This window comes from Centropristis striata, chromosome 23, assembly GCF_030273125.1.
Source record: "Centropristis striata isolate RG_2023a ecotype Rhode Island chromosome 23, C.striata_1.0, whole genome shotgun sequence".
NCBI classification, from domain to species: domain Eukaryota; kingdom Metazoa; phylum Chordata; class Actinopteri; order Perciformes; family Serranidae; genus Centropristis; species Centropristis striata.
Genome location: NC_081539.1, coordinates 17,672,856 through 17,694,341, shown reverse-complemented (window position 1 = coordinate 17,694,341; position 21,486 = coordinate 17,672,856). Strand labels below are relative to the sequence as shown.

The following is a 21,486-nucleotide window of genomic DNA, read 5'->3' as shown; positions in this document are numbered from 1 at the left end:
ACTACGAGGCTTAGACCAGGTTCGAATATGGCTTGAGGCCTTTTCCTGCATGTCTCCTCCACTCAAATAAAGCCGTAAAAAAACAAACAAAAAAAGTAAAGTCAGATTGTGCTATTAAAGCAGATTTACGATAAATGAAAGCCGTCCACTGGGAACTAGGGTTACTTTTTTCACTGTTTTTATTACTCAACCTCATTCTGTTTTTATAGTCAGGTTTTAGTTGTCTAAATGTATGGGGATTTGAATCTTATCTTAATAAAAAAAGCACAACCACGTGGGTTTTTAGTCAACAGAAAAATGCTGCCATTTTAATCAGATTATGTTGCATTTCAGTCAGTCCAGTGTAGCCAAAATCATACATTTTGTCATTTTAGTCAAACTTATTTCACAAAAGATTTTATCTTATCATTATCTGATGAAAAACACAGTATTATTAAGAATGCAGCTTTGCAGGAATGGTCTGGTCTAGCGGTCTGATGGTATGAAGTTAAGGAATACATCCATTTTTTATTTTTGAACCAAAACGATTCAATAACTGGCCTTCACTGTGTGCTGCTGATGTACTCCTGATATGGTGCAAACAGCACAGGAATCAGCTTCAACTTCTGCATTAGAAATAAATGCAGTCCATAATATGTTATCTTCTCTTTTTTGTGTGAGTTTATGGTTAAGTTTTTATTAAGTTTATTAGTTATTTATTAATACATTTTGGTCTTATTTTCGTCAACAATATTGCACAGTTAGTATTTAATAAGGTTGGTGCCATCTGGTTGAAAAGAAAGTTGTTAACAAAAATGAACCCTGGTGGTAACTACAGGTAATATTAGATATTCCGGGTATGATTTGGTAAATATTTTTAATGGGTTTACTATTATTATTCACACTGATATATGTTGCCGCTTTTCTTTGCTTGACTGTAGAAATCATGTGACTTTACGTCTGCCATTCTGGAAGCTGTTACATGTTGAAGCGTTTCCACACTGCAGCATTAAGATCTAATCCTGCCCTTCAGTTTTTCCGTGATGTCATGAATGCAGCTTGAGCTTGTGTGAGGTTGTTCTTACCTTATCTATGAGAGCAGCTTTGGGTGCAGAGCTAGGTGGCATGTTGGACTGGTCCAGGTAGAAAGCCCTGGGGGGGACAAACAGAATTCACACATTGAGTGACTCTAACTAGATATTTTCACTGCAGTGGGAGAAAAAACCTCCAGCATGTATTAAGTATTAACATACTGCAGCAAAGTAACAATCACACACAAGTTGTTATTTATTTAGGAGCTCTGTTGCTTGAAAAACACACTGTTGTATTCTTTTGTCTGCACCATTAGGTCATCAGGAGCGTTGGCTGGCTTTCTGGGAAAAGTAGGCCACCTGCTCATTATGGAGCTCCACCATCTGACTATCAATCATGAGAGTAACTTGGGCACAGCTCAGCAGAAACACAGACTAAGCATCTCTTGTCCTGGGCATCACTCCAAATGCCATTGCCTCATTCATTCATGGAGTACAGTTGATTCTGTGTTATTTTCCTCTGTTGGCCGCTGGGGGCAGCACTGCACTGGTGTCATTATGCAGACAGGCGGGATGTATGCCGCAATGAGTCCATCTGAGGTGGAGTGCTACTGGTGCAAACTCAGCAGTCTGTGACTCCATCAAATCTCAGTAATCCAGCAGCAGGCTAAAAATAGCTACACTACACCACATTAAACCCCTTGTAATAAAATCACATACTCCATTACTTCTTTGCTGGAAGCAATAATAACGTACACCACACAGTCACCCATAGAGCACACGTTTCTGAAATAGTCGAGGAAAAATTCAAGAGAATTGAGGGAGGGAGAGTGTTTACAAGAATCAGCGAAGCAGGGCTCATTCATCTACATTCACTCTGCTATTAAGTGATTAAAATCAGGCCAAGGAGGCATTCATTATGACTGGTATTTCTGCCTGACATAATATTAATGAAATTAATTAATCAGAGCAGGGTTAACACATGCCTGATTCAAGATTTCATAGTGATTATAAACTAGCTGAGCTGAAATGAAAAGTCACAGAGAACTGAGTGGAAACATACCTACACATACAGTACTGGACACATGGCAATGCCCTTAAAGGAATACATCACCACTAAAATGATCATTTGTGTCAATAACTCGTTAACTTGAATTCTTGAAGAAAACTTTTTTCTCGCATACCTCCAAAATTAGGGGTGGACGACAGAGTAATTAGTCTGTTAATTCAATCTGGAAATTGGTTTAAATAACCATACTGTACTTTCAAATTTGATTATTTTCTTATCACAGGCTGCCATAGGCTACAACAAAAACAGCTGCCTCACATTAGACAAAACTTGAGTAAAAAAAACAAGGCCCCAAACAGTTAATCTAAAATTCTTCCAAAATGGGAACCATTTACTTCAATTTATTAGGAATTTCCTCTGAGTTTGGATTCTTCGTTCACCGTGGAGACAAACGAGTAAAACTTTTTATTCTTTTTAGAATTGACAGTAACAAAGGGTAAGTAAACTGATATACAAATAATGATTCATAGGGTGAAGTATTCCCTTCAGCTTCCATCAAAAACTTCATCCATTAAGGTTAATGAGTCAATGAGTCTGGCATGTGAGCAAATGTTTCCTTTTCACTTTACCTCATCCACATATTAATCTACAATTATATGCAACATCTATTCTGAGACACAGACGAGCAACCTGCTCATTTTCTATCTCCACTTGTTGAAGTTTTACAGGTATTTAATCCCTATCCAGCAAATTATCCTTTAACCTTGTGGCGTGCTCTACCGAATGACTCCGAGCAGAGTTTGCTAAGGGTTCAGATGGAGCTAACAGCCCATGTAATTGGTTCAAGATGGCCTTATCATTTAAAAGATGCGCACGGTGGAGCGAGAGCTACACCGGCATCCTGGCATGGAACACACACCTCTACGACTCTCCTCGTAAAGTGCACCAACAAACTACAGGAGATGTAACAGGCCAGGATTTTGTTGCGTTGACTCTCTACGGCTCTAAATGTTTGATTTCCTCATTAAAGTTTCTATAGTAAACACCTGGCATCCATATTGTGTCTGTATGTGTTTGCATACTGTGTGTGAGCTTGTGCCGTTTAAAGTCTGGTGGTAAAAACAAGCAGCTGCGGTAAATAAAATTTCGATCAAACCGTTTCCTAACAAAACATCATTCTTGAGGTCAAACAAAGAGAGAGCTGAGATTGAGTAAAAGCGATAGCATACGACAGAACAAAACACAAAACAAAGTTTATTGGAAATCAAAACCTCGTCCTGAAATAGTTCTTATTCTAGCTCTTACTGCAGGTTTGGCCTGTTATCTGTCTACTTCAACTGTGTGCTGTGGGTCCACCCACCCTCGTCCCTCTGGCTTATCGGTCGGCCGCTCAGACATTTATCTTAAAGGTAAATATAATAGAATCTGTCTAAGCTGAGTTGACTTCTGTATAGCTGCTCAACTTCATCTGCACGCATTTGTTTATCTGTTTCAGACTAAATAAAAGCACCTCAGCTTGCCCTTCTGCACCTTTTTTGCAGCAGCAAGGTCACAATACCCACTGATTATCTCATCCTCTTGCTGTAAGAGTTGTTCTAAAAATACCGCCAGCCACAGCATGAGGAGCAGGGCTGACTCTCCTGGAGGTCTCTAATGACAAAATAATAGGAGTCAGACTACAAGTGATGTGTGGTTTAAAGAGGACTTGCATTACATCTTGTGAACTGATGATGTTTTGTCAGAGGTTTGGAGACAGAGCACCTTAAAAACATTTATTATGGATGAAAAATGAAGTTTTGAGCCCACACAGGGTGTGCAAACACAACGCTGTGAAGCTAAGCACATACTGTATTACATACACATTATATATATACATACATATATATATGTATATATATATATATATATACATACATATATATATGTATATATATATATATACATACATATATATATATATACATATATATATATACATATATATATATATATATATATATATATATACATATATATATATATATATATATATATATATATATATATATATATATATATATATATATATATGGTCTGAATCCACTGGGTGTCTGTTATTTTTTTCTCCCATCCACAGTGGCTCTCAGGTTTAAGCCCCTGAACTCCAGCTGCCCCATTTTAATGGCAGGACATCAAGCGCCCCCGCAGGCTTTTACACAAGCTTGTTATCATTTTTCCTTACCCACTGGCATTCTCAAACATTAAAATAACAGCGTCTCCACTTAATTTTCAAGTTCTTTATGGGGAATTTTACGCCAATCAAAACTCCAACCCACCATCTGTCAGCCAGTGTGGAACGAAAAACAAAGGTTATAGAAACATGTGCTGTTTCTTCTGTTTAGAGCATTTCTCTTGGTTAGATCACATTTTTGCTTTTAGTTGAAATCAAGAAAACCATACCTGTAGGTTGTAGCTCTTTCTACAATAACTAAACCTCCACTGACCACACACACACAAACGCACAGTCAATAGGTTTTCACATGAGACTCTAATGGAGGATTTGGCTGCAGGCCAGAGATGACCTGCTCTGCTTGTAGCTGGTTTTATTTTATTGGGCCGATGAGAATACTTAATTCTCTTTGTTTCTGCTTCCGTCATGACAATAGGACACTCGAGGCCTTTTACAGCTCCGGAGCATTAGTAGTCAGCTGCAGCGTCAAAGAAGAGGGATCTGAGGCGCAGATGTTTTCAGAGGAGCAGCGTGGGAATGGGCACATTAGCATGACATCCTCCGTTCAAAAAGTACAAAAGAAACAAAAATGATCCCCGAAATACCTTGAGAGACATGAGGAAAGCGTTTTAAACGAGTCGTCTGTGGATTTGGTTTCACATCCTTTCACTCCTGAGGACACAAGTAAAGTGTCAAGGATTTATAACATTGCATGTGACCCTGCAGAGGTGCATGCTGGTCCATGTAAATCACTCCCACTGCCATGATGAATGACACTCGCCATTATTAAATCCCACACAAAGGCCTGCAGTGTGTGGCAGCGCTGCCTAGAGGCTAATGAGGGCTTCCAGGAGCCCTCACATGCCACAGGCTGATGCTTCTGCACTGACAGTGAGATAGTGTGTGTGAAGCGTGCTGGAGGTCATTTCCTTATCCCACGCCTCCTTCCTATTTACACTTCCTGACAAATATTTATGGCCAGCTATATGTCAACCATAGTTTAATACAGGAGCACATGGCAGCTGGTGAAAGCTTTCAATCCCACTTGAGATAAAGGCTGATATAATAAGTATACATAGGTAACAATGAGAACTTTTTTGTTCGTTGTAATAATAAAAAAAATTAAGACGGAGGGTATAATTTGCATCATTTCACACATATGTTGTGTGTGTAATGTGTGTGAACATGATTAACAGAATGTGAAGAAGAGACCGTTTTGATGTTATGTCTATGTATTGTGTTGTGGGATATCTAAATTAGCATGCTAGCTAGCTAGCCCCAGCCTGTCCTGGCTTCTATTACCACTTGTACCTCCAGAGGTCACTGTAGCATCCAGTCTGCCCTCAACAGATTGCAACCTTACACCTAAACTAAAACTAAAAAAAAGGCCTACATCCAGACGCACCTTTCTCATCAACGCCTGATCTCTCATCAACAAGCTGGACAGCGGATTAACAACCAACACATGGAGACCTGGCTGCACAAAAACAAGGATATATAGCCATGGAGCTAGCAGGCCACATTGTCTACTATGTAGACTGCACGCCTGATTCTGCATCGCATCTCCGCCTGTGCCTTCTCTTTGCCAGGCTGTTGATCTCTCTGCAATCTGCTAAACAAATAAGCTGGACCAGGATGGAGCTAAGTCCTCCTGGGACCTGTCCACTCCAACAGTCTCTTAAACGGAGAATACCAGTTCGGGTGTAGGTCTTATTTTTAGTTTGGGAAGTTCACTATACATATTTAAGAGACATTGCAGTTTATAGCATGTCTAACTGTCAAACGTTACACAATCTTAAAGTGTCATCGCAGTGCTTAATAAATCATACAACTCTTACACAAGGTGAAATCATGCCCCCTATATTTTTGAAGCATGTGACCAGAAATACAATGACCCTTTAAATCAAGGACAAGGCGGCCATTTTCAAACTAGTGTCAGTAAAGACCTATAAACAAACGTCCGGTCCTTGACACCAAAGCAGATTAGTATTAATGGGGTCTTAATGTCAGAGCCAGGTGAAGACATATTATCACTTAATCATTATCACTGAGGACACACGTGCAGTTACTGTACATATTACAAAGCAGGGATAGCGACTGCCTTAAAATGGTGAACAAATTTATGACCCTGACGCAGCATATAAGCAGATGCAAAGTATTCTTGGCTCCTCACTTTTAAACATAAAAAGTGCTGAGGAGATGAGTCAAGGTCTTTTTTACCATATCAAGCACCAGTGAGTGCAGAACTGTCATCATTACGGCCGCTCAACGATAGAATCGAAGAGAAATGATTAATGGAAGCAGGTCTCTGATGCGCAGCCTTACTAGGATTTATAAAGAGGGGTTCAGTGAACACTAGCTGGAGCAGAAAGAAGCCCCACCACCTTCCTCTGCGCTCTAGTGGATTGGGACTCCCTTTGCCGGTGCAATGACTGTAGAATTTTCATCACTTCCCCAAAATGGGGGAGCACGGAGACAAGAATGCTCTGTTTCTGTTTAGGAAAAATAGATCACCAAGGTGTCAGTGCCTTCCTGTTGAAAGATAATCAATAATTAAATATGACAGATAATGACTGCCCAAATAAGATGGATTTTTTCATTCTGTGAGAAAACTTAAATGACTTCTCAGTTTACAGGTCCAAGAAATTCCACTTTTAGCAAACTAGTTGCACTGCCGCCTTACTGTTTGAGCAGCTTACAATTGTAATGCATGCGACATGGCAGGCGTGGGAACTTGCAGCAGTAGATTCGGTTATATTAATCATTTCTGCATAGCCTTGCCCCAGAGAGGACAAGAAATATCATCAATTACATAAAGACAACTAAGCTGTTTGTGCAACAGATTTGTGGTGTTGTTTTGATGCTGAGCACAGTGCTGGGATTCATGTTAAAGTGATGTCACACCATTTATTGTTTAGAGCATATATTATGGCAGTGTCATTGGGGAACAAACAATATGATTAAGGCAAAAATAGCTGTCAGGGAGACTTGTATATATGGTTGTAAGTTTGTGAGGATGCAAGAAGAAGTGGATATCGATGTGTACAAGACTAACAAAGCCTAACCCGACTTTACGGTCATGAACTGATTAGCTTGCAGCATTTATCATGTCGTTACGCATGCAGCACTTTAACGAGCATATCTGTACGCTCAACACAAGGTCACGTCTGAACAAGAGCGATGGATCGATCGATTGCTGCCCCAGCCACAGGGCAAAGGAGATAAAGGGAAGAGTGGCTATTGTGTTGAAACTGACACTCTGACCTGCAATAAGCATCAAGCATTTTCGCTTAATCAAGACAAACTGCACTGCAGTGGTGTGATTACCAAATCCCTGTAGCTGATGAGAGAGCAAACACTGCAGGCACAAACGACTTGGAAGCTGTGCTGTGCCGCGATGACCGATGGATGTTTAACTAACAAAGCATGAAATACAAGTCTGTAGTTATAATAACATATACCATTTGGTGGATACTGCTATACATCCAAGTTTATTGCTTATCTTTCAGCCACCATGCCATCATTATACACCATTTGTCAGTCTGCGTAGAGTTTTAATATCCACATAAATCAAATGTTTTAAAAAAAAGGACGTGTGCCATGAGATGTGGAAATTTCACAACTGTCTTGTGATGCAGTGCCAAACATATTCTCACTACTGCCAAATGCATTTCAATTAGGGGGGAAGACTAATGCCTGCAGTACGAGAGTTCCGTCACAGCTGTGCCAGAAGTTATTGACTTCAACACGTCTGCTTACACTCACAGGTTAGTGTTACACCTGCAACAACAATGTATGAGCATTACACACGTATGATTTAGCAGCAGACAACATGCTCCACTCTCTCCTTTTTATTCTCTCACACTGCTGTATGTTGCCTAAATCGATAGCGAGGAAGCACGCAAGAGGAAAACCCAATCCTCCTGAAAGTTTCTGTCAATAAGAGCAAAATGAGATGAAACCACAAGCCTGCAATAATCTCTCCTTTTGAATAAAACATTGGCAGATTCTGTTCTGGTTCGTCCCTCTCCCCAATGCCCTCTTCGACTCGCTTGCACTCTGGAGTCCTCCTCAACCCATCATCCTCATCCCTTCCATCATCCTGCTCTGGCGATCTTTATATTCCCTTTTCAATTCCCCCCTTCCATTCCCACAGTGTTGTCAAAGTCTGTTCAGAGCATGTTGTTACATGCCTTTTTGAGATGCTGTTTCTGACTCCTAGAGGGGAGACAATTGTGTGCATTTGCAAATTAATTGCAGGATTTGTGACAGAAAAATGAGTTTATCCCCTCGATTCGACTCAATGATGTTTTCCTTGTGTGCGTGATTACAAGACTATGACTAAGGAAACTGTCATGTCAGAGTTTCAAACTTCTTCTACGTAAGCTGAGATGGTTTGTGAAGGCTTGAAAACGTGGGTGCGTGTTCTGGCTTTACACAACGCTGACTCCTGCAGCACCAGCCATGTGCTTGTGATTTGGCTCGTAAGTTTGTGTTTTGCAGTAGACTTTGAGTGACTTCATCAGGCACTATGGCCTGCTAGGATCATACTGTATCTTGGTGTAAGCCGGAGACACAGAGGCTGTTGGGAAAGTTTTACACTAACCCTTACAGTGGTATTATTACTGGTCTGAAATTGAAGAATGCTCTAAATGCAAGCTGTTAAAGGCATCGGTCGGGTAGAGAAAAACAAAAAAAAGAATGTTTTTTTGCTTTTGAATGTCACAATGAAACGCTCTGCATGCACAAAAATATGCAAACCCAAACAAGAAAATTATGTTTCATCTTGGTGGGGTGCCGCATCATAACGAGCGACTGTTTAATTGAATTTAAATGATCCCAATATGAGCATTTTGTCACTATAATAACTCCACATGCAATGTTAGTTAGAAAATTCAATTTTAGCTCCTAAACAACATCTTAGTGCTCCCAAATGCACGCGGGAGCCTGATGTGAAATGGGAGTGTGTTTGACAACATGAAAACGTGGAAGAATCTCAACGCTGCAGTTCATTCAGTTCAGTATTGCGTGTGCTGTTTGTGTCTGTCAGTCAGCCTCTGGCTCTGGCCCACAGTGTGGGTTTAACCCAACACTGCCGTGGCCCGGCTCCAAGGATAACGAGGTGCCTGAGGTTGGAACGCTGCAGTGGAGAGAGGAGTGACATCACAGGCTGGTCTGTGGTCAGCCGAAAGACACATGGCAGCCCGCGAAAGAAAACTACTGGTAACACTACATAGACAGAGACAGTGTATTCACCCACTGTTGAAAAGCAGCTGGGAATATTTACTTTACTACAACTGATACGAGGAAATACTACTTAGTGTTTCTGGTGCAAGTCACCCGCTAAAGTTGTGTTTAGTGTTCACCGTATTATTCCACGTGCACATGAATGACCCAGCAGAAATGTTGAATTTTCAAGTACTGCTTAGAGTGTGGTGTGGATAACCATACAGCTCAAGTATTATTTTCAGGAAAATGGTGGACGAGAAGCTGTTAATATTCAACAAGTTTGCAAGGCAAGGAACAATTTTTTACTAACATGTTGGGAGTGAAATAGGACATCAGCAGAGTCTTGTGATTGGTTCACTAACTTCAAGTGAAACTGTCTTTAGCCAGAAGGACATAACCCTTTATATGCATGTCCTTGCTGTTTTCATGCATGTTACTGGGTCTTGAGGTGGGAAATTTGCATTAAAGATTTCATTCACACATGACTCCGTGCAGGAAATATTCCTGAACACTTCAGTGATAGACTGCATGCGTGAAAGGGGCTTATTTTGTTAATGATTCATCATTCTTTTTTTTATGTGAAAGAAATGTGACTTTTACTTGTATGAAGTATCTTTTATGTCAACTCAAAACCACGTGATTGACCCACCGTACTAGGGATGTCCCAATTCTCCAAATCCAAGATTGGATTAGACTTCTGATATTCAGGCCACATTTCAATTCAATTTTCAATGATTTCTTTTTATTTTCAGGATGGATGGCTATGTCATGGTTAGACTACGGAGTCTTGATTTGTAAAGAACAACAAATGATTGGTTTTATGCCCTGATAACTGTCATTCACATTTTCGAATTATACTGGAAGATAGACTACATGGTATTAAGTGTGAATAGGCCATTTGATTAAACTGATTTCACAAATCCTGCTTCTGATTGTGATAAAATTGAAAGCTCATTTTGATGAATTATTATTCAGAACTACTGTACTACAGTGTATGTGTACTGCATACACAGCAAGAGACCAGGAGACGGTCTTGAGCTCAGAGAGCTGATAGGATCTGGACTGTCCTGATCTGTATTTGAGTATTTGAGTAGCGTATCTACCAGTTTTACTCCAGTTGAGGTTTTGTTTATCCACATCTCCACCCAGCAGCACTCACCAGCGTCACTCACTTGCCTGTCAGCCCACATCTGCTCTGTGTTACTGCTGGAGCCTCTGCTGTCAATTCAATTAGGCTCTTTCTGTACAGGTCAAACTGAAAAGTACAGTACACATGCGAGGATACAAACACACAGGCTATTCTCAACCACATGGCTGAATTCAAGTAAGAGCTGGTTTGGATCATTAAACCACATTTAAATCTATTAGGATAATTGCATTTAAAAGTATATGTAACTTTTTCCACATTAAAATGACCAGGCTTATATGTTATATTTCGGTGAGTTGTGTATTTAAATGATCCTAAATATCTTCAACAATTTTAAACCTCTGTATTTTTAATCAATGTAACAGTCCAGTGCATTTGGTCACCTGTCAACAGCGTCATATCCGCTTTTTGGTGACAGAAGCTGACATAAATTAACTTATTATCCGATTTTAAGCCACATTTTTACCATACAGTTTTTAGATCTTGGAAGTTTTAACAAGAGGTGGGACCAAGTCATGTAAGTCTCAAGTCTTTGCCGTCAAGTCCCAAGTCCTACAGTTTGAGTTTCAAGTCCTTTTAACAACAGAGTAATACTATTTACACGGATCATGTATGCTTTTTAAATATGTTTTTATTCATCAAAACTTTTTTTTGCAAGAACATTCTTCAGAGATTTGAAAAAAGTGCATAACAACAGCATATTTCATACAGTTTCTGTCATGTCCTGTCTTGTGTCATCTCATATTGTGTATGTGTGTGTGTGTGTGTGTATGCGTGTTTGTGCGCGTGTGGGTGTTATTAGTCCAAGTCGAGTTGCAAGTCTCTTTACATTTTGTCAATTCAAGTCAAAAGACATCAAATTCATAACTCTAGTCTGACTCGAGTCCAAGTCATGTGACTCAAGTCCACACCTCTGGTTTTAACAATATATTTCAGCCTGATGAAGGACTTCATGCCCAGTAAACATTATCAGCAGCTTTAAGATTTCCCAACTCTGTTGAAAAGCATTAATAGGAAAATTCGGCTCCCGGTAAAAAACCTCTCGAACGATGAACACTGAAGGAATTCTAACCAGGAGAAGCTGAAGAAAATGACATATTGTGTGTTTAAAAGATGCTGCAGGTACCTAACACTAATTCTGTATGTGTCTCTCTGTGGTATTTTAATTAGAATAGTGACATTTTAGAGACTGATCATGAAGTCCTGACTGCAGTCTGCAAACAATAGAGTGAATGCGATACTACAAAATGACAATACTCCTCTATTAAATGGTTGCTGAGTCCCAGAAGATCTGGCAGACGATATCATTACACAAAGAAATAGAAGGCCCGATGCACGAAAAAGATTAAATGACCCAGCACAATTTGGTTTCCACCGCTGTGCTTTGGGAAATCTGACACTCACAGAAATTAATGCTTAAAATTCTTTTCACTCATCAAGCAAAACACTACGAACATATTAAAAACTCTCAGCGGAAAGCAATCCTAGTAAATTAATGTTTTGTTGTGGAGGATCGGCGCTGATGTGACACATGACTGCTCAAGCTGTAAATCATTCAGCCCCCCCAAAGCAGACTGTCCCTAAATAACAAGAGGAAGTTTTGCTGTGAGCTCTGCTCTGTTTAATTATCCACACAATCAGCAGCAGATGTTCAGCTGAAGCCGACGTGTCGACCTGTCGCCCTCCTATGTGTTCAATCAGGGAGCGCACTCTGGCCGGGCTTCAAACTGGCTTTCCAAGAGGACAATTACTAACCAAGATGGTATAGTTTATATTGTCTAATCTTCATATGAGAAGAAACTCAGATATAGACAGAAAGAAGGCTTTGATCTATGATAACAGAGTGTCCAATTAGCAGACTTTAACAGGATCAGGTGTGTGTCTATAGATCTGCATCCACACTAGAGATGGACATTTGGAAGAAACCTGCCAACTTGAGCATGTATAACGTTAATGATCAATTTATTGCTATGTTTTTTATACATACTCCAGTAAACATACATGGGCAAAATAAAAGATATATATACAGTACTATGCAAAAGCCTGTTTTGATAATGGACGCTTTTATTTAGAAAGGACAAAAAGAGACTTCCTGTCGATCGTAAATCTAACTCAAGTGAGGTGATACTGTAAAGATAACGTCAAGGAGTTCAATGTTTTATGTTTTAGCCCCCGAAGAGGCATGAGGTCAGTTTTCACAGCAATCTTGCATATTTAAGTGTGTTTTGTGTTTAAATAAGTTGTGGATCAAATAAAACCTAGTCATTCATGTTAGCAAGGTTTGATATTTTACCCTAGTTTTGCTGAAATTAATACTCTTAATTGTTATTGCAACTTTTAGTTTGCTAACTGTATCTTAACTTTATCCAACAGCTCAGCTCATTGGCTTATTCACATACAGCCGCAGTACTGCATGCTCGGCCATATTTCAGTTTATTGAGTAATGATACCCAGTCATACATACAATTAAAATGAAAAAATACACAGATTGATTAAAAATGTTCACATGATCAACCAAATTCTTAACGACCATTAATCGGTCATCGATTAATTATTCCCATTCCTAATATACGCCAATACAGGACACAGTGTCAAAGCCACATCTTCTGTCTTAATTACACAGTCTCCAATACTTTCTCATTATGAATACTTAATGTGTCTTGTGCATTCAGAGGCACTCGCATCACTTTATACACAGCTGCTTGAAATGTGATTTTCACCCACTGAAATAAACACGGTGGCGTCTAATATGAAACGGCATTGATATGCAGACAGCACACTGTATAGGTCTGACACTCACTCATACGTTCAGGAGATTAAATAAAGCCAGGCCCTTAGTTTCAACTCCCAGTAGTGTCTGTTTCTGCGTCTCTCTTTCCACCTCATTAAATTATCCACGCCCGGCCAATCACAGAGGGTCTCGGGTGTGCGGCAAACCAATGGGGTGTGAGGTAACGGAGTGCAGCAGCTGTACAGAAGCACTACATCAGCGCCGGTGACACGCTGGGCGCTCTCTCATCCAATCACTGCTGCCCCTGCTGCGTGTGTTCGCAACCAATCATAAAATGCACCCGCTGCGTTTCTCTCAGCCAATCACCTTGAGTCCCTGCTGGGTGTTGAGTGCCAAGCCCCACTGAACGGGAGGTCGTTTTGATTTATATCTGATCTACAAAACTAGATCACACATATTATATCTGTGTGTATGCGTGTAATATAACATACCTCAGTCTCTTGTAGTACTGTTTGACCTTATCCAATGAGGCAGCATTGATTTGAGCCTGGTATTCCTCCACTGACACATTGTCTCTGTAGTAGTAACCCTCCATACTCTCCAGCGCTAGAGAGGGATAAAGCAAAAAGAGTGAAAGATAAAATGATAAAGCCGCTGCATACACTTTGCATCTACCTGCCAGTGTTTTCAACAATCTATAAAGCCGCTTTCATCCCTGCACTGCTTGCTGACTTAAAGTTTCCTAAACCAGGCTCACTATACCTTGTGTGAAGAGCACAGGGTAGATTTTGATGCCTCCTCCATTTTTCAGCCTGTGAGGCAGCTGGGAAAAGTAGAAACTCTCAAGGTGAAAGGAAACTTTCAAGGCCTGTCGGGTGCCCTCCACCTGGTATGACATGGGCATGTCTGCAGGAGGAGAGGAGAGGAGAGGAGAGGAGAGGAGAGGAGAGGAGAGGAGAGGAGAGGAGAGGAGAGGAGAGGAGAGGAGAGGAGGAGTCCTTTTACATAAATGCAGTAGAAGCAATGACCTGAAGCACTGTGAACTGTGATGTGAAAATAGCTATAAAATGTAAGCCAAATGTAAGCTAGGAGTCTCAGTGTACATACTGGCCACCAGCGGCTCTCCTTCAAATTGCTGGAAGTAGAATGTGACTTTCTCCAGATCAATCAGAGCCACCTGAGTGTCCTCCAGCATGGCTTGCTCATCCGTCTGAAAAGAGAAAGATAGCTTACTAGTAAGAGCATAGTGGTGGATTAAGCATTTAGAATTTTACAAATTTTACACATCAAACTCATAAGATGTGAAGAAATTCATATAAAGCCTTTTGTGGCTCCAGAGTCCTGGAAGAAAAACAATCAAGCTGTGGTGTAATGAGCTGATCAATAACATGCATCTTAAAAGAGAAAGGTTCTTGTTAAAAAAAGATTAGGAAGTCCCAACAGTCATCCCTAATAACCATGTTAAACAAGTTATATTGTCTCTTGCATTGCTTTTTAAACCCTCCTTTTAACCTGAGCTGGGCTTAGTGTGTGTGTGTCACCATGACTACATGTTTTTCTTGTGCGATATATTTTCTTGTACCAACCACCAGAGTCATTTTAATTACAGAAGTCTGTATATTCTTTATTTGATGAAACATATTTGAAGAGATGCCCTTTCAAAGTGTAATATTATTATTATATACAGTAAATATTTCTATTGCATTATTGCTATACTGCATAAATATATATTCAGTATTTTCATTTTGTAGGAGGTCGGGGGTTGAGCCAAATTTAGCTATTTATACTGTTTTTCCACTGATCAAAAATGCACCAGAATAAGCTTAATAAGCACTTTATGTATGTAAAATCTAAACCTAAAAGAATCTAGTAAAATCAAACTGACATGATGGATACATTAAGGAAAATGTATTTTGTTACTTTCACATGAAGATGTATTTTATGTGCTTTCTTTCCTCAGAAAAACAACAACAAAGAAGGCAGTATTGTGTCATTTTCTTCTACGAGATTCTAACATGCACATCTGCATACACGACAGCGTGTGCTGTGCATGCTTAAGTTTTCGTCTGATTTTCTATTTGCTTTAGCTTGTTTGTTTACATCTCTGAGAGTGTGTGCATGTTTCTCTTTCAAACATGCTCTCAGCATCCCCGCACACAAACAAGCACATCTGCTCGTGGCCACGGTGACAGCAGCTCGAATATTTGGGATTGTGACACTCTGCACTCCTCTATCATCGCCCCCACCTCTCCCCCTCTCTTTCTCCTCTCCCTCTACGCCTCTCTCCATCCACCACATGCAGAGGGATAAACAGAACAGTGGTGAAAGAGGATTAGATCCCTTTTTTTCTAAAGACACATTCGAGATGGGTCGACATGTGACAGAGGGGTACCCGTTGCCCTGCCAAGTGACGCCTGCCGCGTGTGGGCAAGTTTATCTCAAAGCGCGTCACATAAATACACTCCCAACCGACACACACATTCAGTACACACAAAAACCCAATCACACACACACACCCACAGCATCCCCAGTTTGTCTCATGCTGCCTTTCATGTGGTGCCCTGAAAAAGGAGGCTGCTGAGATTTCACTGGAATCACCCGCAGGTACTGAGACCCTGTTTTTTCCACAGGGACACTTGAAAGGAAAATGTCTTGAGAAATAAAAGAAAAGAGAGACAGAGAGTGAGTGAGTGAGTGAGAGAGAGAGAGAGAGAGAGAGAGAGAGAGAGAGAGAGAGAGAGAGAGAGAGAAAGAGAGACAAAAGCGTCAAAGATTTCTGGGGACCTGACGTAAGCCACACAGACGTCTAACCTAAATAAACGGTCATCCAAAATACACTTCCTGTGTTTCTAATTCCCAAGAAACACGACAGAAATAGAGCCTAAATCTAAATACCTCATCCCAATAAAAAAATGTTTTTCTATGTGGTTGATGATGCAAAGTGCAAAAATGAAACACCGCGGAAATAATTGCTTTTAAAGAATATATTGCAGCCCTTCAGCTACTCAAACCTGGGTTTCAATTTTTCTAATATGGTTGGCTTTGAAATTAGAAAAAAATCTTGGCGGGAAAGGTTAATATGGATCTCAGTGAGGTCACAGTGTGTGCTGAGCTCAATTTTAGAAATCCACAGTGGCTGCTTATAATGAACTGGTCTTTTCACTGTGCTAACTTCAATTCATGCAGCAGAATAGAGTAGTCTGACATCAAAGTCCAAAAAATATTCCAGCTTGGGAATGTTTAAAGCTTTCTTTTTTTCCAAAATAAGATGAAAGATTAATTACTCTCATGAATATACAGAAGTCAACATTAAGGTTGTTTTACAATCCAGATGAGCATTTGAAATAAAACCTTTCCAAAATTGACAAACATGAACTCAAGTACTAGAGTACAAATTTAAAATACTTCCACTTTACTTGAGTATTTTTACTTTTATGCAACTTTATACTTCTACTGCACCACATCACATTTCAATCAGCTGCATTAGTTACTTAGCAGATAACACATCTTAATCCCCTTTCTCTCCAGTGAAAACAATGTATCTCCAGATGTGTTGATGTTTGATATTTCGGATAAACTAAAGGATGAAGAGTTCCATTATGTGTTCAGGGAATTCTCCTTTTTATTAATCTAAATAAACTATTTAAAAAACATCTTGGATCAACTGGAAAATGCATCTTCACAAAGCTTAGAACAGCTGTTTTTATCGGACACCATGAAAACTTTATAGAGATATGTGATTCTCACAGGACATCGCTACCTTTACTTGTAGTGTAGTATCCTGACAGTGTGGTATTAGTACTTTTACTTAAAAAGGATCTGAATATGTCTTCTTTCAGTGGTGTTTTGCATTAAATTATTTAATTTTAGAAATGTTGGCTGTTAAATCCATGTACAGAAGGTTCAAAGTGTCAGAGCAGAGCTTTATTTACTGAGGTTAAGTCACCTTAGTATCTACCTAGTGGATGGCTAATATAAGAGAATATACATCAATTGAAGTTAATCCCTTTCAGACTTGAACTTTACAGAGGATGGTAATCGCTTATTATTCAGGTCATCCATATGAAAACTCTTATTGAATTTGTAACATATCAACATTTCTTGTGTTTTTGGTTGTTGGCTGTTCCACAGTATCCCCAGACACAGTGCAAGCCCAAACAGCAATTATCCAGATGACAGTGAAGCTGTCTGTTATGTCTGTGGGATTCGGCTCTGCAGAATCAGCAGCACTCCTCAACCATTCGGACTACATCCCTACACAGTCACTGCGGGCAGGCTGGGTATTAAACTCAGCAATTTTTAGTGATTGTTTTAGTGTCCGCTGTGCTGCCTGTTACTGGCATCTTGATTGATGATGTTAAAATAGTAGATACCATCTCATTGGTTTAGCTGTAACTCATCATCACAAAAAAGGTGAATAATTCATGTCCTGCAAGTTTTTATAACCCAGTGACTTGTATGATGTGTTTGTGATTGTTGGGTATACTGCTTGTATTGTGGTTTTATATCAGAGTGTGGGTTTTACATTATTTCCTGTAAGTTAAAGCCAAAATCTCTGCAATGTAAACATGTGTTTAGTTACTATTTTAGTTATTTTTTTTAAACCTGTATACAACTAAAAGAATGGCCAGTTTGCAACAAACCCATATGGCTGCATACAGACATCAAGTCCTGTTTTTAGAGTGTTGGTTAAAGCAGATTAACAGAGCTGAGGCTGGGCTGGTGCTCACCAGATTGGGGGAGAGGAGGGACTGGAAGTGGAAGAGCAGCCCAGCGCTGGCGATCTGCTCTAGCCAGCGGCGGCTGGCTTCCTGGGCCTCCTGAAGGTCCTGGGGGTCCGAGCTGTCCTGGTCTGACTCTCTGCCTACATTGTGGAACTGAGAGTGGACACAAAAAAACTGAGACAGAGACTCACACAAAAATGTTTTGCTGCTGCTTACTGTGTTTCTTATCAAATCAGTGGTTCCTGTCTGGAAGTATATTTTCAATTTCCGATTCCAAACAAAACAAACATGTATAATTTACCTGGTTGAGGACGGCCAGTAGGTGCTCTGAGAAGGCACACACAGCTGCAACTAGAGACTGACAGAACACCATATCTCGACGCAGCTGGATCTCTGAGTCTAGGGGGGCAACAAAAAAGATATGAGGTTCAAAGGAAAGCCATGTTGAAGGTATACTATGCAGGATTTTCCTAAAAACAAAACAAAAAAAACAATGTATAGATTTATACAAAAATAAACCCTCTCAATCATCACTTTTTGAAGTGTGCATTGGTGTCTGTATCTGCAGAGACCCTGCCCTCTTTACGTATTTTATTTTTATTTTGCTGTGTTCAGGAGGTTTCAGCGTGTCACCCTTTGGGCATGAAGCTACGAACATAGCAGCGGAGTAGGTTTTTTTATTTTTTAAGAAAAAGGAGCAATTATAGCAAAGCTAAAAGCCAAGCAGGCAAAACACGTTCCAAAACGAGAACCTGGGGTTTGCTTCCACTCTCGTTGAGCGTGGGAGGAGGGGCCAACTTTGAATGTTTTGCTTAAAAACAGGGACAATTCCTGCATAGTGTGCCTTTAAAAAGTACAAAAAAGTAAAAGAAAGTAAGAGGAATGGTCAGAAAGGGGTGAAGTTAGTACAAAATTGAGTGCGTGAAGATTAAAAACTGAGGTGTAAAGTGGTAAGATAAAAAGGTTAGAAGGAGTTTGTTATAATAATTAAATAGAGTTTTAGGGTCAGACTACGCTGTGGCAAACTGTCAGGAAGGTGACTCAAGTCTTGTCTGCTTTTTCTTTCTATTTTTTTCTTTTTAAATCTACTGGGTATTAAATATTTTATCAGAAAAAAATGAGAGCAAATGACAGGTGTGCCCAAGTGGAAAATAATAGCTGCCATAATTTCCTGAGAAACAGCCCCACTGAAATAGTCCAGCAATCCACTGAGTTAAAAATGAGTTCACGAACCCCTCAGAAATGAATAATGTGTCATAAGGCGAGACTTCAAACTCTCTGACACTATTACCCAATCCCAGCACAACCTCGGAGAAAGAAATCAAACCTTTTCTACTTTATTCCTCATTAACTCAGAGTTCCTGGAGGTATGTAAAGGAACATAACACTTCATTTCATCAACTTTCTCAAGAAGTTGGCATCAGAGTTTAGCCATGCTTTTAGCCTTAATAAGGATTTTTGTTTCCAGCTGAAAAGAAGAATACTTGAAGACATCTATTCCCTCTTTTTTCCCTTTACACTTGTTTTTTTTCGCTCCCTATAACTTTGATTGCTAATCACTCAAATGTTGGATGAGATTTCTTGCCTAGAAACGTACATTGTATGTGATTAATGTGGTAATCTTGATAATAAATCACATTAGTTAAAAAAATATGGATTAGATTGTCATCCATAGTATTCATTATTGCTGTGGAAGTGTTTTTTCAGTTCTTTTTTTGCTTTTTGTTTGATGAACAGAAGAATAATAAGACTCCATTTATCCAAAAAATAATAATAAAAACACTGTTAAAATAAATAATAATAAGGAATAAATACAAAGAATAAAGTTACGGAACAGTATATGTTCAGCAGAATGGTAGCAATACATAGGTTACAAAAATTAGGCTGGAATTAAGGGTTACTGTCCCATTTTTCAGTAAAAGAAATGTATATTATATAATATTTGCTACTCAACTCGTTGTGTTTCTATCTGTGTTTGTTTGTTTGTTTGACTGTGTGTTTCTGATTCCCATTCCTTGTTGTTCTCTTCATCTTTTCCTCCTGTTGTTTCTTTCTTTACTGTTATTTGAACCGAGCTCACAGTTGCACAGGATGCTACGTCTTTAAAGCGGTTGTTTTTATTTATTTATATATATGTGCACTGACATTTAAAGTTATAGTACTATATTCTGTAGCAGCATGAGACAAACCTGTATATTGTAGTAAGACCAAGAGCAGCCGTGTCTTCACCTCTGAAAAAAACAAATGAAAGCAATCCGGTGAGGCAGTGAACAACCTTATATCAACTCCCAAAGAGCCTATCTCCTCGACTGCAATAGTATGACCTATACAATAAACTCAACCCCTTAAAGTCATAAATAGGCCAATGCTGTATAACTCTCCTGCTCCATCCCAGCTCCCCAGCTGTTTATCTTCACATATAAGGAAAGAAAAAACACAGCATCATAAAAACCAGCCACAGGCAAAGATAATAACATAAATCCGCATTTGTTTATAGTCATATCAGAGCCGCGGGAAGCTTGGCAGGACGCTGCACTGCATGGAACAGGCATCATGGAGAGAGGAAGAAAAAAAAAAGTGGTGTACACAGGCCAAGCACATTAATATTAACTTTGCTTATTTGTACTCTCTCGGTTGTGACCGCCAGCTCACCTTTCCCAGGAGTGTCATGTGGCCGAGCCGTGGGTCTGTGTGTTTGTAGCTCAGTGTGTTTGCCTGGGGTGTGTCTGTGTGTACATATGTGTGTTCAATCTGTGTGCTAACAAACACAAAACCACACAATCCCCGTCGGGAATAAATGACACTGAACTGAATCAAGGGAATCTCGCTTTGATTGTTTAACTTGCTGGTTTTCAGCTCCAACTCTGTGGCCCCGATTTATGTATCCCAGGATGGTTTTAGGTTTTAATGTTTAAGAGAGAGCATTAAGCGGTCTGGGACTGCCTGTACCCACACAACTGCAACAGGGGCTATTATTGCATCCAATAAATATGATGAGGCGCATTGGAGAATTGGCCAATTTAATGTACATTACCTCTAAAGCCTGGGATTCTTTTTCATGACAAATATAATATATGGCTGTGTGTGCACAAACCTCAGGCCCCAAACTCTGCAAGGACAGAAATAAGAGTGTGTGTGTGTGTGTGTGTGTGTGTGTGTCTGTGTGTGTGAGGAACAGTTCAGGTACATACCATGGACTGTATAAAAGAAGTGGATGTAGTCACTGTGACCTCACCCAGTGGTTTGTGGACTAGGGTTTTGAAGCCTTGGGTTTGGCATTTTGTCCGCTGTCATCTTGGTTTTTTTGGAGCCAGAAGGAGCAAGGGAGGAGGAGGCTAAATGCTAGCGCTTAACAGCTGACTACTTAAAGTGTCTTTAGGTAAAACCAGATATTTTTAAGTGACCGAAATGTTACAAATAACTTTCA

The 21,486-nt window shown here is 39.8% G+C and overlaps 1 protein-coding gene across 1 annotated transcript in view; it reads right to left on the bottom strand.

The window, feature by feature from the left end:
- prex2 (phosphatidylinositol-3,4,5-trisphosphate-dependent Rac exchange factor 2) overlaps positions 1-21,486 on the bottom strand; it is a 113,461-nt gene that overhangs the window by 12,833 nt on the left and 79,142 nt on the right. Inside the window, exons 31-37 of the mRNA XM_059327167.1 lie at positions 20,249-20,290; positions 18,361-18,458; positions 18,066-18,212; positions 14,443-14,545; positions 14,098-14,241; positions 13,827-13,941; positions 1,065-1,131 (exon numbers count right to left, since the gene is read on the bottom strand). Coding sequence (XP_059183150.1) covers positions 1,065-1,131; positions 13,827-13,941; positions 14,098-14,241; positions 14,443-14,545; positions 18,066-18,212; positions 18,361-18,458; positions 20,249-20,290 — 716 coding nt within the window. The remainder of the gene's footprint in view (positions 1-1,064; positions 1,132-13,826; positions 13,942-14,097; positions 14,242-14,442; positions 14,546-18,065; positions 18,213-18,360; positions 18,459-20,248; positions 20,291-21,486) is intronic.